Below are 19,725 nucleotides of genomic sequence, written 5' to 3' on the forward strand. Positions count from 1 at the left end.
ATACATATGAACTACTTTCTGCCAGATATTTATGTAGTGTGGGTAGGAGAGAGCCAGAGAGGCTGCAGGCGATGGCTCCTATCTAGCTTTGAAATTTGAAAGTTGATTCATTGGAGGGGAGGCTTCTGACTTCTGACCTTAAAACAGAGAAAAAGAAGAACAAACAAAAAAACTAAAAACAAGGTTTTGAGTGGAGTGTTAATGGTTATCACCTTGGTGGGCGTGCCCAGTTTCCTTAGCTCGGCTTCCGAGCTTCTTCAAGCGGCTCAATTGCTTTAGCAATGAATATGTACAAGAATATCATAATGTCTCCTGTCTCCTCCCCAGAGTCTAAATAGGTACGTATAAAAGGAGAAAGTCTGAAAAAAATATTAAATATGCATCTATAACAGGAGAAAGTCTAAAAAATAAATATTTAAATATGTACGTATAAAAAGGAAAGCTAATAAGTGTCTATTAATACTTCACACACCAACCAAAATTTATACCTGTAAAAAGAAATTATAATAATTATTATGTTTTTCTTTAATTTGATGAAATAGTGTATTAATTAAATAAATATATTTAAAATTAAATATTTAAGTGCCTCTGTAGGTGAATCAGATCGTCAATATTTGTGTAATGGTTATGAAATATAAATTTTTATTTTTAAGTTTAAACATCGTTCAATAAATTGGGTTCAAATCTTTTTTTTAATAAAAAATATTATTTTTTAAATATTTGTGCATGATTTTGTAACATATACTAATTTTTTTAAATAACTATTACTAACACCGTTTTCTCTCTATTGATATCATAAATAAACTCAATAATAGAAATTGCTATCGTGTATATCTATTCCCAAAGATGTTTTATTTGATATTATCTTTTAATTTTAAAATTTTAATATGTTTATTAAATATTAGTATCAAGAATCTTGATTCCCTGTATATATATATATATATATATATAAGAGAACTTAATATTTGACAAAAGATACATAATTCTGCATCTGGTAGCTTCCTAGTTAGGATAAGGTATTCTATCATATTCTCAACAGCCAAATTTCTTACGTTATTATATATTGTTTCATATTTGATTCGTATCTACTTTTATGATCCAACCTTGTAGCTTATATGGTTGAAACATAACAAATTAGAAAAGACAGTATTTGAATGTTGTACCTTATTGAGTTTTTTTTGTAAGAAAATATAAAGTGTATATTAGCTTTTAGTTTACATGTGAGATCATCATTTTATTTTTATTTTTAGTTTATAAATATTACATATATATATATATATAATAAATAGAGAGCAAAGATAAACTCATCAAATCTTTGCAGTTGAAAATTAGTTTTCGTTTTTTCTGTTACGTGGCAATCGACGAAGGGCTGAAAGGTTTCAATGATGGGTCCCTTGACCCCTCCAACAAAAAAGAAAGGGCCCATGATCAAGGAGCAAAGGTTCTGATAATATCGTGACACGTGCTCAGACAATAAGGCAGCTGCAATAGTGGAAGGATAAGGTGGTTAATATATCTGGTTGATCGCTCCCTTCCCAAAGTTCCAAAGTCCGAACAACCGGTTAAACACATGGAAAAGGAACCGGTTAGAAGACGCTGGGGGGGGGGGGGGGGGGGGGGGGGGGGGCGGTGGGGGGCTCGGCCGGGGAGGTGGACGACATGTCGGCGAGGACCTTTGAATTTGATGTGACCATCTCAGCTGACAAAAACGTGAGCAGAGACTGTTGTAGTTGTAGGTAGGCTCCGATCAGTCAAAGCACAAAAAGTACTTTGTTTTAGTGTCTTAAAACGGGGCATTGTGGGTCCCAAAAATCATTGGTCCCTGGAGGATCTTGTTGGGTGTTTCATCTCATCATCCTTCATGCTCGTACTCTTTTGTTATTATTGGTCAAGTTTTGCCCTTGTGCATTGTATAATTTTCATATTCAACCTTTTTTTTAATTTGAAGGAGGAATGGAGGATGAAAAAAAAAATGTTAATCCAATAAAACTATAATTTAAAGATAGTAGGAAATTTGATCATTAAATTACAAATTTTTTAATTTTTCTTTCAAGCAAAAGAAAAATTTTAAAAATAAATTCGAGGTTGTTTTATAAGTTCAATGACGTGATGAAAAAAAAAGGGTTATGTGGCCCTCGTCTCCTTAATTTTTTTAAATTTTTTGTTTTTATGTTTTTTGAACTTTTACTTTGTTTTAAAATTTTTAAAAATCTTTTTATATGTAATAAAATTAATTACATAATCGATATCATAATTATATTCAAAATATTAAATTTGATAATTATAATTTGACATATTCAATTAAGTATTTCAACTTTACTTTTATTTAGCATATTAAACATTTTCTTAATTTTGTTTAGAAGGAAGTTTGACGTATCAACTTACCAAACTACGTCAGGTATCATATATCGATTTATTGTCATGAAATTAACGGGATATGTAATATTCAAGTGCTTAATTATTTATTTTTAAATTATATTTTTTAAGAATGTTAAACATTGTGACAAATGGATAATATGAATTAATGAAAATTTGACATAGAACATTTTTTAATACTTATATTACATTAGATTTTTTTTTTCATCTTATAAGGCCAAATGTGACCTTATTGTACATGTCAAAAAAGAACCAAAATTGATTTAATTATTAATTAATTTCAAATATATCAAAAATTCCCTAATGCCTATAATTAAGATTTGGAAATCACTAGAACCCTACTTAAACTTGAGGTGATTGAAACCCGAAGGCAACAACCTTATTTGACGGGTTGCCATCTTATAAGCATAATTTGGAAAAAAAAAATTTAATATGTTTAATAATTAATTAATTTACTAATTCTTATAAATATATTTAAATATAAAAACCTGAACAATTGCATAATTTTTTTTAATATGTAAGTAGCTTTTCTCAAGGATGAACACGTAGGGACTTCTTTTAAGTCACACTACATAGTAGTGGAAGAAAAGAGAAGAGAAGCGAAAGCCAGTTGCAGGGGGTTGGTTTCGAATTCCATCATCTAATCTCTTTGCTCTTCTCTTTCTGGAATGTGACTTTTGCAGAAACTTCAATGTTTGCAGCTGTGAAACCAAATCGAAGGTTGCTTGTTTTCTCTGTTTTCATTAGAAAACCCAGTACTCTCTCTTCACTTTTGGAGCATCAAGCAGATCCAATAGGTCTCTAATAGAAAAAGATTAAATAACTACATTTTGCTTGAAAATCCATTATCCTTACCTCTTTTTTTTTCAATTCCCAATCAGTTGCAGGCTTGCTTTCTGGGTTTTCTTCTCAGATGTCTGTCAAACTACGAGGTAAGAATATCTTTCTTTTTTTTTTCAAAAATTTAACTGACAAAGTGGAGACTTAATAGTATTATTTTTATTTTGTTTACAATTTAGAGAAGATATTCCAGATCCAGAATATTGGGGGTTTGGTTCAGTTTTATGTTTAGTGAGCTCTTGGGGCAATAAAGCAAGCAAATAGTGGAGTTAGAATTGCTTGAGTTTGTTGCAGTATTTAGAATATTTATCTGTTTTTTATTTTATTTTTGATTTTTTCCCCTTTGCCTGGATGAATTTAGTTCAGTACTTACCCAAACAGAAAAGTAAACTATTGAATTTGGTTCAGTTTGTAATGGAAAAAGAGATCGTGATACAACTTGATCAAAGGAAACTTTCAAGTTTCCCATTAAAGGAATCTGTTCTCAGTTATTGTCATTGGTTGCCAAAGAAGAAGGTCTGCTGTGTTGTCTTGTTTCATCTGATGAAGATGGACAAGTTGTGATTTCTTTAGCTTTGGTGTTGCTTGATTTGTGGTTGATGCATTATACCTTCTCAACATCAAAACTAAGGAACTTCTATTTATGTGCTTGGGTACAGATACTTCATACTAGTCTAGCAAGATGCAATTTTACTTCTGGCGTATGTGGATTCATAGATCTTTTAAAAGTTGGGACTAACCAGGATTAAGTTTATTAATGGATCCATTGTTAAATAAGATATATAAATGCTGGTATCAAACAAGAGGATTGTATTGATCCCGATTTTTTATATCATTAACTGAAAGTTGAAATAGCCAAAAAGTTGATTTAACATTTAAGTAGTGGTAGAAGTGACTAATTGGTAACTATAAGCACCAAAATTCTGATTGAAGTAAGCTTTTTAGGTTGAGATTGACCGAATAGCTATTAGAGATTGAGTGGGCATGCTGTTTACAATAATTCAGTTAGATAAGCAATGTTTAGAATGTAGCACTCAACTATTTTAGCTCTTTTGTGTTCAGTTTCTTTCCAAAGGTGCTTGTTCTTTGTTTAGAATATTGAAAATCAAGTGCCTCACATAGATAAACTTTCAGGTTTTGTGCTCTCTCTCTCTCATATAAATGGTAGAATTCCCTGGAACAAAGACGGAGTGTTACACATGTAATGAAACTAAGTAGTACAGGTGCATCTCTTTCTTAAGATATAAGAAAGCAGAACCATGATCCATGAATTACCTTTTATCTAAATTGGAACACATGGTGTTAAGTAAGAATTCAAGCAGTCCACAAAAGTCTGGTTAGCAAATAAAATAGAATTATGATTTTAGCTGTCATTTTCATTGTTTATTGAGAATGTTTACATTCAATTTGTCTGTATTGACTTAAGTATTTTTCATCTAGCAATCTTGGATGCAATTGTTCTCCTCCTTATGAAATGGCCACCGATCAATGTTGTTAATTCTGCTCACAGGAAGTTGCCATTCATAGATAAATTTTTATTTTCCCATTTTTATCACCTGATTCCTTCCATCTTAAATAACTTATCTACTACTTCAACCACACAATCCATACCTCTAGGTTAACACTTAATAGCAATTAACTATTTTACATTATGACATTTTAATCTTTTGTCATTTGGGTACCGGAGTTTCAAGCTTTTATTAACTGCAGTATTTGTTGGAGAGGCAGATGTTGGTTATCCAATCCTGGAGGGTTCTTGATAAGTTTCTGCCTGGTAATTCATTGAAAATTTGAAGAACTTCTTCATAGATGTATGGGTGCATAAGAGGCAGCGTAGTTTTGTCGCAGCCTCTTATGGGCTTATAATAATCAGGTGAGCTTTGAAAATCAGTAAACATTCTTTGGGTCAATGAAAGTAAAAATTCATACTCCAGTAAGAAGCCTCAAAGAATTACCACATTTAAATTGGCATGGCTCTTGCTGTCTGTCTTCTTTTCTGGTTTTTGTGCTTTGTTGTTGAGTTGGAGAAATTGTATAGAATTGTTCTGAACTTTAGCACTTCCAAACATGCATTACAACGCATTTGGTTAAGATTTGAGAGTGAACAAATTGAGTTGTCATGCTAAACTCCTTGTATGGTTGCACCCATCTCAATAATGTAACTAACTTATATGTAGTTGGTGTATGCATTTTTCGCAGAAAGCTAAGAGTAGTCTTTCAAATTTGGTATTGTAGGAATCTACACCAATTAGCTTTTATAAAGCTAGATTGAGATCCTGAGCCACAAAAGCTATTCTTTGCACTTACAATATTTAAATTTGGATTTCTAAATCAAAGGAAGATTGCTCCTTATACAATCACACTAGTTCTTGTTGCTCTTTCTTTTTGGGTATGATAGATATATTCATCTGCGAGCAGGGTTTTATGTTGTGGATTTCTATTGCTAAATTCGTTAATAATTGTGGTTTTTTCCCCTATATACATGCAATTATGAAAGCTGCATGATACTTGAGAGAATGCAGTGCAGGTGGGTTGAGAATTAGTTCTTACTATTATTAATTAACTAATATATACTAAAGTTTGAGCCTGTTAGTGTCGTCAAAGTCTTTCAATTTTTTTTGGGTGGCCCATTCTTGACTTATTTAAGTTTACATTTTACAATGTCACATTGTTTTTAATCTCATCTTATTAATTCCATATTACTTTTTTTTTTCAAATTGAAATTCATTATCACTTTTTAGTTTATAGATTTATTCTTGATTCATTTTCTTTTGTTTGAGCCTGTTAGTGTTGTCAAAGTTTTCATTTTTTCTGGCGGCCCATTCTTGAGCTTATATCATTTTACGTTTTGAGGGTTTTTTTTTTTACAATGTCGCATTGTTTTCAATCTCATCTTCTTAATTCCATATTACTTTTTTTTTTCAAAATGGGATTTATTATCACTTTTTAGTTTATTGATTTTATTCTTGATTTATTTTAGTGTGCGTTTAATCTTAAGAGATTAAAATATCAAGCATAAGACTTGATGTTTTGCCAATATTTCCTACACCATCAAGTTTAAAACATAAGAAAAATCACTCAAGTGAACATTATAAATAACATTACAACTAAACAAAATAATGGAAATTTTGATTGAAAATTATGAATTGCCCCCCTACTAATGTATCAACTAATGTGAAAAGTGTTTATCAATCAAATTTTCACAGTTACTCTCTTTTACTCCTTTTGGGCCGATAAGTTTTTGGTTTTGCTGCTCTCTCTCTCATTGAGGTTTTTGGATTGTTTTTGAGTAGTGTTGTACTCCTTTTTAGTTTTTATACTTGATCCTCAATCAATTCACTATCTGCTTATCTGTTTTTTCCTTGCTGTTTTACTTTTATACCTATTTATTATATATAAAATTGAAAAAAAAAATAATTTGCCTGCTGTGACCGAGAGGCATTTTAGCTTGTTTCTTACTATCTACAAACACAGATTTATCTTGTATATTAACCAGCACAGTTCTTACTTTGGTTGCTCCTCATATATAGTAATTTTTCTAAGGTCCATAAAAGGAAAGAAAAAACTGGAAATCTCTGATCCAATAGCCCTATGAACTTGTTGGCCGGGTGTCACGGTCCACATCAACTTTTGTGAGGTATTGTTTACTTTGGCCTGCTGGCTTCATTGTTTTGTCTAACAAAAGGCGCTTTACAAGTTGAAGGTGGTGTGAATCATTAAATATTCAATATCACTCTAGTACATAACTAATGTGAGATTCATAGCTCCCCTTTAGGAGCTTTTCTTTGATGTGGGATTTATGGCTCTACCTGTTGGGAGCATTGCTCTCCGATGTGAGATTTACATGGTTCCACAATAAGACTGTGACACTGGGTGTAGTGCACAAAACAGTATTTTGTCCTACATCAGATTATAGACTTTAGTTGCTTTATATGTGCCACTACTTGCTATATTAAGCAGGCTGGAAATCTTAAATCTCTCTCCATCTTGATTACACAAAATACCTCCTTCAGTCTCTTTCCTGGCCAAATTATATATCATCATTCATAGGGCATTAGTAGTTGTTTCATTGCTGCTGACTCATTCCTCCTGTTATTTCATGATATTTCTGTTTTAACACTGTCAATCTGCTTGCTTTTGTCTATATTTTTGGAAGATATATTCTTTTAACTGTATGTTGGCTGGCTTTCTTGAATTCGGCGCGTTACATCTTTTAATCCCCGTGTTGGCAATTAGCATGGCGAACTTTTCTGTTATTGCTGTGCTTATCAGGATGGGTTACTAACTTACTGTAGTGATCAAGACTTAAACAAGGTAATTGTTTCCTTTTTCACATTGTTATTAATACTAAACCCTCCTCCCTTTCCCCTGTTTTCTTTGGTAATTTTGCTACTTGTTTATAATATTGAGTGCAATGATGACTGGATTTCTGAGTCAGGTGTTGTTATGCAAATTAGAAGATAACATATCTTTTATAACGTAAAAGAAGGCTTAACGATCCTATATGAGGGCTTAGTGAATCATTTATTTATTTATTTTGGATAATAAAATCAATAAAATAATTTAAGGATTTATGACGTAGAAATTTAGCATTTGTTTTAGTTTTAAGCTGTCAGTGCTCTGCAAATTCTCAATAAAAGGATATCTTCTACTGATTTAAATGATCTTGTCTACCAAAAAAATTCTGTTAAAAACTCTGTCAACCGATTTTGTATTTGAAAGTCAATGATCTGTGGTAAGTAGGCTGGTTTCTAAATCATCTTTGACTCCTGCAGCAAGAGTCAGCTCATCCGCCCGCTTAGCCTGGTGCTTCCAATCTGTTCGAATCAATGTGTACACCATCATGCACACACATGACATCTGTGCTGCTAAAAGCCCAAGCCATAAGCCCTTAAAGCCGAAATTGAATTTGAATGTTGTGAGAATTGCAACCGGCAATCCAATAAGGTAAAACGAACATAAATTTATGCGGACGCCATCTTTTGGACGTGCAGTCCCTGTTAAGACCCCACAAGCTGCTGTTTGTGGAGAGTTGCCGACTTCACATAACCCCAAAATTGGAAGCACAGTTGAGATCAAATCAAGAATTTGTGGTTCATCCGTAAACAACTTTCCCCACCATGATCTCAGGACTGTCATGAAAACAAAGGCTGAGACGCCAAAAGCAAAGGCCATGAGGAGGCCAGTTATCGCTGTCCGATGGGCACAGGATGGACGACCAGCACCCAAAGCCTGACTAACTCTTGTTGAAATGCTGGCGCTTATCGAGAATGGAAAATTATATAATAAGCCTGTTGTTTGGATGAGGATGCCCATTGCTGCAACGCTAGCCTTTGGGTTGCTTAGTAAGCCACAAAGGAACAGCATGATCTCATACCACCACCACTCCAAGCACACTGAAAGGAGGCTAGGCAGTGCTAGTGCTAGCAGTGGCCGCCAACCTTGAAAGATTGAGAGAATTGTAACCCCATGCCAAGGTTTTAAAGGAGCTTCTGACATGAGCATATATATTATCAAACCCAGGTTAAGATTGAATGTATTACAAGCAAGAGCTAACGCGATGCCTTTTACCCCTAACTGAAAATATATTGCGAAAATGTAGTTGATCAGAGGGTGCAGGAGGACTGAGCATATGGCAGCAATTGTGAGAGGGGTGGTTATGCCCTGGACTCTCAGAAAAGTCCTCATGGGATGGAGGAGAGCCTGAGCTACCAGTTCCGGAATGAAGGCAGCCAAGTAAACTTTGGCGACTTTTGTAGCTTCTGGATCCTGACCTAAGCGTAGAAAGATGGGTTCCACATTTAACCAAAGGATGGCGATGGGAATGGAAATAAGTAGCAGGAGAGAAAGTGCTCTATGGAAGGTTTGGCTGAGGACTGAATATCTCCTGGCTCCATAGGCTTGACCGCAGATGGGATCCATCCCAATGGACAGGCCCTTGATGACTGAGAGCCCTGTAATGTTCCCAAACCCCATTGCAAGCGACCCCCCAGCTAGCTCTTCTTTGCCTAGATGGCTCAGGAAAAGCATGGAAATAACTGATCTGGAGTGTATCAGCAGTGTCGTCATTATTATCGGGCCTGCAATCTTTCCAAGTGACAGCACTTCCTCTCCCACCTGCATGGAATTCACGTTCACTCATTGGCTTGCTTTTCACAAATTCTATCATGTTCATGTGCATATTCTCCTAAGCTTCCTTTCAAAGCCCCCCTTTTCTTTTCTTTTTTTTTTTTTTTTCCTTTGTTTATAAATTTCACATGGCCAGCTGGGGGAAGGGAGGGAAAGAAAAAGGAAATGAAAAGAAAAAAATAAATAAAACCAACTTTAAACTTTTGCCTTGTTATTAAAGTGCAAGTGGCCAAAAAGTGAAGTGAAAATGAAGTTTTATTATTATACTCGGTATTCTATACAACAAAATTTCAGTACATCAACTTTACTGAAAAGCGGAAATCTTTTAGAAAAAGGATAAATTCCCTAAGACAATTTTAGACTGTCATTAATGGGTTCCACTGCACCTTATTTTAATGTTAAATTCTCAAAATAAAATTTCTCGTATGAATAAAAGGCTGGTCTTTTATATTTCTTAAAATAATTAAGCTACAAAATTCAATCCCGTGAAACAAGCTACAGGCCCCATACCTCCTGGGAAAAAACAAAAGAAATGCTTGTGGTGCTAAATTTAGTGTTATTCCACAATGAGAATAATTATGAGAAGAATTACTACACACAATTCTCAAATTATGCCACCTTTATGTATGTGGAATTGGGAATTAATTGTGGATCCTATAATCTATTCAGCAGCCCAAAGGTAAATGAAGATATATTTTTCTAAAAAAGAAAAACACAATCCAGTGACAATCAACCAATAAATTTGAAGAAAACAAAGCAAGTGGTGGTTTTGAAATGAATAAAAGAAGGAATGTACTAAATTTTGTAGTTAACTAAGTCTAGTGGTTGTTACCTTTTTCTTAAGATGGAAATGTCCAAGGATCGAATCCTTCTCACCTTAGACCTCCTGATGTGTGTATCAAAGAGAGAAAAAAAAAAGAAAAAGAAAACGAAAGGAATACTTGCAAAGCTGTTCTGGTCACTTTCACAGTCCACTTAACATTCAAAAGCCAAAAGACAACCTCCTGAGTATGCTGTTATATATATATATATGCATTGTACGTAAATGGTTTCTATAAACAGGCTAAGCATCTCTTTCATAAGGAATTCAAATAGCATTGGTTTATTCCCAAGAAAAAAAAGTAGAAGTAGAAAGGAAACAACTCAATCTTTCCCTAAGAAGAGAAATAGTAAGAAAACAAGTCCGAGATTTTACTTGAAAAAAAGTTTATTTTGGCAACATCAACAACCAATATGCATCCAATGAAATGAGAACGTGGGAAATGATTCATCTGAAGAAAAGGACATCACATTCCTTCTCCCACTGATAATCTGACTATAAACTCATTTTTATGCAAGAGGATTTTTGGTGAGACAGTAACATTAGAGTGATGAACAAAGAAAGAAAAAAACTGAGAGGGGAGGGGCGGAAGGCTTGCCTGGTTCAAAGGCTCTCTTGTCTCGTTCAGTGGCAGCCATCTGAGAAGTTGATTGACTTGAATCTTTCGTAAAAACCCATGAATGAATTTATCCTCAGCACTTCTTGTTCTCATTGTTTCCTCATTGTAGTTCCTCGAATGCAAGTGCTGATCACCATTTACACTAGTACTACTTCCTCGAGATTCAATATCACTTGCAGGGCACATGTTTTTAACCGATAGAGTTTGCCGAAAACAAAACCTACAAATCCTCAAAAACAACCCCCAAAATAATTATTAAGAAGCAATTCCACAACAACAACCGAAAACGTGAAGAAATACACACAGTTTTGCATATCCAAGTGGCATTTATATATATATATATATATATGCATATACACATATATATATTTATTCATTTATTTATATGCAATGGCAGAAATACTTGTTTCACTTCGTGCTGCAATGAGATATAATAATTATAATGATAAGAAGAAGATAGACAGTAACCTTGATTTTCCCAGAGGCTGAGCGCCGTCCACTGCTCTGCTGTTGTTGGAGTTTGTTCCTGGGTTATGGACACTGAATATCTACTGTTGATATACTGCAGAAAAGAAGGACGACAAATACTAATTAATCCTCCACCTTTAACTTCAATTATATATACATTCTTCCAACTGATCGAGTTGAATGTTATGTCCAGCTCTTTTTTTGCTTGATCCACGACCCACGACTCTAGTTTTATTGTCTTATGCAATGTCAATCAGCTTGTGGAAAAGGAATGATTAAATTAATGAACATAACAAAGTGATTGCTGAAAGTAGGACAATTCTTTTTCTTTCCCCTTCTTTCTCTCCTTGGGTCAATAAAATATACTATAGGCAATTAAGAATTACTTTAACACATATATTCATATATAGGAATAATAACCATAAAATTTGAACTTAATTACATCATTAGTCCATGCTCTTTTTTTACTATATTTCATTTTCACTTGTCATTTTAAAATTTCGATATTTTTCATTTGTAGCCTTTTGATATTATTCTAAATCTATATATTCATCCATATATTCCCATAGTATTTTCATGGACATTTACCTGATAAATTTCGTTTAATTTCTAAATGCGTATCGATAGATAGATATGGATTGATTTGAAATAAATTAAAAAAATAATAAATGAAAAAAAATTAAAAAATTTCAGTTATGAGTAAAAATGAAACATTAATTGTAAAAACATTTCGATTAATAGTGGTGCAATTTAGTCTAAAAATTTGGTCTGATAATAAAAAGTAGATTGCACCAACTATAGTTAAGAGAATGAGCAGCTTGTTCAGAAAAAAAAGAAAGAAAGAAAAGAAAAGCTTTTCCATTGCGATTTGATCAGTCCTTTGAAGTTAAGTAATTAAGGAAGCTGAGTCTTGCCCATGTTCCATTGTCTTGAGCAAAACTTGAGAAACTGGACATTGCTTGGGAACTGTTGTTTGTCGAGTTGATCTGTCAGAGAGTAACACAGGTTTATATGAGATTTATCATTAGACTATATAATGAACTTTTTTGTGCTTCCCTTTTTCTTTTCTGTGCAAGTTAGCTTTACAGGGTTGAGGCCAAGGCGCGTGCTACAGCAAGGGTTGCCCTTCATTTCTGGCTGGTAGAGAAGGTGTATAACTTTTAAATAAAAAAAGATTAGCCCGTACAATTGTTTGTAGTCTGTGACTAATTGAGCACAATATATATAAGTTATGTTCTCTTTTAGCAAAACTTATTGACTCTTCATGGAAATAATTAATTAGAAATTAAAGCATAAAGTAGGTGATGCATGTTTATTTGGTCACATTTTCATATATTGGAGAGAAGGGAGTAAGTAAGCTGTTGTTATTGGTGTTAAAATAGGAAACCTTCAATTAATGCACTCATTCATGCATGGACGCATTCTAGCTCCTCCACTTGCAAAACACAATTTGCATTCTTGAGTTTATTTTGACAACAAAAGGGCGAGGTTACCCGTCAAGATTGCGGGTTTGTACATGATATTTTAGATTTTGATTAGCTTTGAGAAAATTGTTATATTAATAAATAATTTTTTATTACATTTTTATTTTAAAAATATTAATACGGTTCAAGGACGCAAGGTGCTTTTTTTTTAGGGTAAGAAGGGACAAGTAGAGAAAAATATAGAAATATTTTTTAATATTTAAATAATAAATATAATTTCAATGATCGTATCAAATTTAAGTTTAAGGTTTAAAGAAGTCAACCGAGATCTTATCTAGCTCATATACACTAGTGCTATAAACATATACTTCCTAATTATTTGTTTCTATTTGATTTATTTTAATCAAGCTCACTCGTCTTAATTTGATTGATATTTTTTAAAAGTAGTACGTAAAAGTACAAATAAAAAATAATAGCTATTCAATTTCAATAATTAGTTTTTATAGTACACAAGTAACCCTAGTTAAGTTCACATAGGCATCCAACTATTAAAATATGTAACTCTAACTAGGAGGTCTCAAGTTTAAATATCTTAAAAGGCCGGGAGTGTAATTTATACATAATAGATGATAGAAACGGAGATAGATTATCATTATATGACCTAACATGTAGTAAAGCTTTTATATATACCGCTAAAAAGCAACCCTTTATTAATATATTATAGATACACATGAAGAACAATTCACATATTTAAATATATAGACTATATATATATACATATTTATAAGGTCAAAAAGTGAGGTTTTTAGTCCTTTATTTTTCTTAAACTAATTAAAAAAAATTATTTGGACTATATGGGCAGTAGGAGTATACAACAAAAGTAATTTATAAATGTATCATCTTCTTGAATATTATGGAGTTTGTAGTGGCTAGTGGTTTTAGGTTGGTTTTGATATCATATGGTACCATCATTGCCTATCAATGGAAAAGTGTTACCTAATAAAATTAGTTAGTACAATTTTTTACGCAACGAGTGACGTATTAAGCATAACATCAATATAAAAGCAATTAGGTCTTTAGGAAATAATTCGATTAGTATAAGAAGAGAAATAAGTATGAAGAAAGTGGAGTGGGGACTCAATTCCGTGGCAATTTGACGCATGTCTTGGGGGATGTTTCATATTCAATCCTTACTCGGAAGGAAGCTGTCGTTGCCTTTGGGGCTTCACGACATACTATTGGTGTCAAACGAGGAAACACGCACACACACACACGCATGTTAATTCATCTTTTCACGAAATTCTTGAACCAAACGCAGTGGAGTGGTGGCCTCCTTTTCAGTATCCCCCCCTCCTAATAAAGTTTAACAAACTATCGACAATGGTGTCTAGTGATATAATCAATCTATTCTAATAATCAATCCTTGTGCTTGACACGACATTCTATTTTATTACTGTATTATCTAATTGTGTATATATAAAGAAATAGAGAGACATCTATCACTCACCTAATTAAAATAAAAACAGAAGGAAATTAAGAAAGAAAGAGAAGAACCCTAAATAATCACGCATATGTACTTGTAACATCAAGTGCCTATTACTCGAAATTGTATAGTTAAAAAGCTACATGCTAATCAGTTGGAAATATATATTTATGTGTATGTCTTTGTAGATTCGTGAAGTTCACTTCAGTGTAGTAGGGTTCTCAAATGACAAGTGTATTTGGAAGCAACAGATAACGAAATCATGCAAAGCATCTCAAATTATGTGAGTCATACGTGTTTATGAGCGTAGGCTTCCTTTCTTCTTGAGTTTTGGCCCGGAGAGGAAGTCATTTCTGCTTTCCCCTATATGATAACCAGTTTGCACATTTCAAGCATTACTTTCTGTTTCAAGCTTAGCATTTTCGTAAAGGGTGAGAAATTGAGTGAAGGGAAGATCAGAAGGAGACCTGACCTAGCCATTATTTGTCCATTCTTCGAGAGTTAAAATATGGGAAATGTACGTGTTCATAAATTGAAACTACAAAGAATACAGGAGGAGTTTATTTCTATATAGAGGATCTTAGCTTATAAATAATTTCTTATTTACAAATCTCATCTTTATTTCTTTAATGTTTATATTTAAAATCTTTAAATTGGAATCTCAAGTTGCTACTTAATTGCCGCGGGTATACCCCTATATAAGCTATGATTTTTCATATTTAAACATCCTTAAGGATTGGGAACACAGATATAGCTTGAACAAGGGTTAAAATCCAAGGTGCATGCAATATTAGAAACTGAAAGAATGGATATTCCATGCTAGTGCTTTTAGTATGTGCAAGAGACCACGTGAACACAAGTCGACAAGAAGCTCAACTATTGTCTTATCAAACCATGTTATATGAGGTATTTGACACGATTTTTTATCTTTTTCTTGGGTTTGCTTCATTTGATTATATTTTTTTCTTTTTTTCTTTTTTTGTAGATTATGGCAATATCATTTGTATTTCTACCTACTACTTTTGGAAGTGCTGGAATTTCATTAGTGTACTTGGAAACAGTTCAATGTGGGAAAAGCAAAAAAGATGCTTGCTTGCATTTCAATAAGGGAACAAATTAAAGGTTAAGGGTTAAGACATCCATAGAGTCGAATAATGAGACAGTCCTCCGTCTACAAGGACAGGCTGACTCTGTGTTAGGTACTCCACATAATCACAAACAAAACCTACCCTTCATTTGTTAGGTACTTCCAAAGGCTTTCTAAGCAAGTCCACATGCTGTGCACCTTTCTTCACCTTAGTTTCTCTCATTACATCGACGATAATCATAGGAATGACTAAACATCATACTCACATACTTACATACAAACATAATTTTTAAAAAAATTTAATGTATACAATTAATTATATAATTTTTTTAAAATATATATGCGTGTACGCACGTATATGAATACATAAAAAATAATTAAAAGAGAATAAAAAAAAAAAGAGAATTGTGATCGATTTATTCTTACTTTATATATATTATTCTGGAAGTTGATTATTATTGTATGCAATGTAATATGAAAAAGTAATAGAAAATTTTACTAATAAGTTTTCTTAGATGTAGTTTGTATGTTTTTATTACTTGTATTATGCTTTTTATAAGTAAAAAAACAAAACAAAACATGCATTTATTTTTATAAAACTAAATTAACATCATTAAAGAATCTAAAAAATAAAATAGTACTATGTGATTTTAATTTTCTATATAATAGTCACCGTAACAAAGCAAGGGGGTCCGCATTAGTTAGGGCTATTCACAGAAACCCCACTAAGTGATCAGAGTCTAGAGCACTTTTCATACTAGTTGCTGGCATTTATGAATGTTGGGACGTCGGCTATATCTTTTGTAATTTGATTAATTTTTTTTTTTGTAGTGAGTTAATTACGTTAAATTTTAATATTAAATTTTAGTAATTTGTTCATTTCTTTTATAATAACTGAGGTTGGTTCCACAATATATCTATCTTTGTTAACTTTTAATATAGGCATTGGTTAAGTGGTATATATAGAAAAAATTTAATAATTAAAATATTATTCCTGTTTGAATTTATGAAAATAGTGTGCTAATTTTTTTTTTGACAAAAAAGCAAGTAGCAAAAAGCATGAAATAAATGCAAAAACAAAACATACCCTGAATTTAATTACTACCATAGATTAAAAAAAAAGCTTTTAATTAAAATAAATGACTTAGTTGCATTTAATTATTTTAAAAGCAAATGTATAGCTAAAACAAGTACTTAAAGAATACATTTAATATCTCCTTCAAACACATGATTTACAACTTATGGATCAAGAAAGAACTCAAGTGTTAAGATTTATGATTTATAGATTTTGGGAAAAAATACAAAAAAAAAAGAAATTATTTATTTATATAACTTTTTATACATGTAAAACCTTCAAATTAGAATCTCAAGTTTTATTACTAACATATATAATAAAAATTATGTGATGTTAAGATTTATGGTTTATACATAGATGTGGGTAAAGTTTGGTTGGTTTTCCTTAAAGAGTCCTATAATGATGGTGCCCCATAATTACTAACATGTTTTGTCACCTACAAATGATAAACATGGTTTTCTTTTTGGCCAATAATTTGAAACATTTTAATATAGTAATCAAACGCTTGTTTGAAATAAAGTTTGTCAAGGACAATGTAGCCAATGACAGGAATTCCAAATACCCATGGAGACTTTGAATCTAGAAAAAAAAATGTTGACACACTCTGAATAATCAGCATAAAACAGAAAGCGAGCCCGAGGTTAAATATTTTTATACAGTTTAATAAATAAATTAAAACCCATTTGGCAACAAAATTTTAATTATTGTCCCCAGACATGACAAGACGTGAGTGGAATTAAAAGTTTCTTAGGCGGCCTAAAATATGTTAGCCAGAAATCAAGATAAAATGTTGACAGAAACGTCATGCTATATATATATAGTTAAACTTTTACTAGCACTAGTATTTACGAAACACTTGCATTATAAATTTTACTTTGCAGTCAAATCATGCATTCCACTTGCCGACTGTACCTAACTCAAGAATGTTTAGCACTTTATGGAAATCATAATTTAAGCGGAAGTGGATGAATAAGTCTAGCCCACCACCAGGGGAAGGGAACAGCAAAGACAAACAAAAATAGAAGAATTGTTAAATTAAGAAAAATAATCTACCTTTTTCAGTTTAATTCTAAACTGAAATAGAGACCGTTTCTCCACTGACATAATTCCAATTACAAGAATTAATTCTATTCAGTTTGCTTAATTTAATTTCTTAATTTGTCCCTCAATGTCAATCTGGTCACTGCTCACCTTTTTCCAATGTGGCTCTTACATTCCACCATGGCTTTCAGTGTTCTTCAGTTCTTTCTTAGCTGTTCTACGTACTATCATTGCTTTTTTCCTCATGTTATATACGTACAAAAAATAGTATATATTAGTTAAGCACGAGAGTAAATTTCAAGCACTTAAATATCTATATACAATTTATGGGTAAATCTAGGAATTTGAAATTAATGTAAAACTCACTACAAAAAAATTGAGTTTTAATCACACTTCTTTAGGTTACATATTTTTTTCTATAGTAAAATTTTAAAAAATATAGCTATTTAAACTTTTAGCTTCATTTTTTTCACATTTAGTAGTAATAAAAAAAATGTAATCTTTGTCAGTGTATGTAATTCCTATCGTTATATTTTATTCATAATACATCTAAAAATTTATATAATGAGGTTAGATTTATAAAATTATTTTAAAAGATATAAAAAAAAGTGTTATTAAAAATAATTTTAGTAGCACATTTTAAAAATATACTGTCTTAGGTCAAATTTGTTGTAGTGACTTTATCTACCCTTTGAGCAAGAAAAAAAAAAGGACAAGAAACCATAGGTAGAAAGAAATTTTTTCAATTTTTAGATTTTACATTTAAATTTTATTATGTGTGGATTTAGTTTAATTTTAGATTTGTTTAAATTTTTTGATATAAATTTATGTATATGTTGACAATTACTTAATTTTGATTACAGGGCAAATTATCAAGAGAAAAAGATAGAGAATAATTTCTATTCTCGTACATTTCCTTTTTAGTTTAATAATATGCTACACGATGGTCCTGAGTCAGATTTTCTTGTTTTGTGATTGAAGGATGGGTTTAATTTAAGAAGAAATCAAGATTGTGAGTGGGTGCTTTAATTCTTTAATACTTATGTCATATCAAATCATTTTCTTAGCCGAAGCTTTTTGAAGTTGAAGACCTTTTCAGGCTCTAAAATTCAGCTTAAAGGTTATACAGAATCATGCAATCGGTGATCTAACAATTAAAATACTGAGTTCCTAATCACTGACTTTAATTTCTTGGTGGCTTCTTTCCACCTAGGATGGCAGCTAGAGGCAAAGCATTTTTTTTATTAAAAATGGCTCTTCCATTCTCCAAAACGGTGTGTATATATAGCATTCTAATTGAAGCTTTGAAAGCCTCTACAAAGAGAGAAATTTTCGTCATGGGAATTAAGTAACTAATATTATAGAAACTATAAAGGTAAATGTGAAATGCTAATTTTTATTGTTATTTTTAATTTTATTTTTGAAAGTAAATGATAATGGGGTTATGCTTCGCCTTTTCATTGGTTCTCCCAGCTTCAATTATTTGTGGGCTTAAGAAACAGAATGATGGGTGATAATCGCCATGTCCGCCTTTCCCCTACACTCACCTAAATTGTCAAGTTTCAAAACTTTCAATCAGGCAAGTGTCTTAGGACTTGGTTGGATGTCATGACACTTTGAAAGAGACAACTTTAGTTTTAACTCTATTATTATATGGGGATTACTTTGACATAGGAGCCAATGAGAAGTGACACAAATCAAACCAAAAGCAGCTGATGGCGATTGCCCTATAAAACACCCTCATTTAAGATAAAATACAGCATGAGTAGAGACCAAGCCATTTCCTTTATTCTTTTTTATTTTATTTCCAATGTTAATTTGTTTCTCTTTTTCCCCATCAAAATCTTGGTAACTTTCGGCAACAAGGGGTTCCGTATATATTCCATTGAATAGAGACATTGACAATCATTCATGAACCTTTTGTCCAACTTGATATCCATTGATGCTCAGCTTAACCTATATACTGAATTTTCAATTGCAACAAAGTGTCTGAAATCTTGCACTTGCTTCCGGACATTGAATTATAAAGAAATTAAAGCGAATTAAGATGAGAGATGGCCGTACTTTTCGCATGCAGGCGTGCCATCTCAAATATTGCACCCCTCCCATCCCCATGTTTGCCTTCTATCGGGACCATCACGTTTTGGAGGGCTTGAGGACCCCCTCCTTTGTACGAAAGATGCCCTACGGGACCAACCAATCTTTCAGCATATGCTCTCAGGGAACCGAAAAACAGTTGCTCCAACTTGTTAGTTGCTGCTACAATTCTTTATTGCCTTTCTTGTCGTAGCGAACGTCCTTAAACTGATATAATTTTATATAAGATTTTAATTTGAATTTTGAAATAAATAAAGTAAAATTTA

General features: G+C 32.3%; 1 protein-coding gene and 1 long non-coding RNA gene across 3 annotated transcripts; one reads left to right on the plus strand and one right to left on the minus strand.

Annotated features, from left to right (window-relative positions):
* Positions 1-2,903: 2,903 nt before the first annotated feature.
* LOC148763301 (uncharacterized) lies at positions 2,904-3,689 on the plus strand. 2 transcript variants are annotated; one of them, XR_016026034.1, is made up of 2 exons: positions 2,904-3,173; positions 3,258-3,689. It is a non-coding gene; the product is annotated as an uncharacterized LOC148763301 (long non-coding RNA). The 2 variants fall into 2 exon arrangements; XR_016026035.1 differs by having other exon boundaries at positions 2,904-3,096.
* Positions 3,690-7,813: 4,124 nt separating this feature from the next.
* LOC18602235 (MATE efflux family protein) lies at positions 7,814-11,364 on the minus strand. Its single transcript, XM_088806014.1, has 3 exons — positions 11,253-11,364; positions 10,787-11,004; positions 7,814-9,335 (listed from the first exon to the last, which is right to left on the minus strand). The coding sequence occupies exons 2-3, from the start codon at positions 10,968-10,970 to the stop codon at positions 7,939-7,941; spliced, it is 1,581 nt and encodes a 526-aa protein (XP_088662140.1). The 5' UTR covers positions 10,971-11,004; positions 11,253-11,364; the 3' UTR covers positions 7,814-7,938.
* Positions 11,365-19,725: the final 8,361 nt, after the last annotated feature.

The sequence above is a fragment of the Theobroma cacao genome, chromosome 4, assembly GCF_053813885.1.
Source record: "Theobroma cacao isolate CCN51 chromosome 4, ASM5381388v1, whole genome shotgun sequence".
Taxonomy (NCBI): domain Eukaryota; kingdom Viridiplantae; phylum Streptophyta; class Magnoliopsida; order Malvales; family Malvaceae; genus Theobroma; species Theobroma cacao.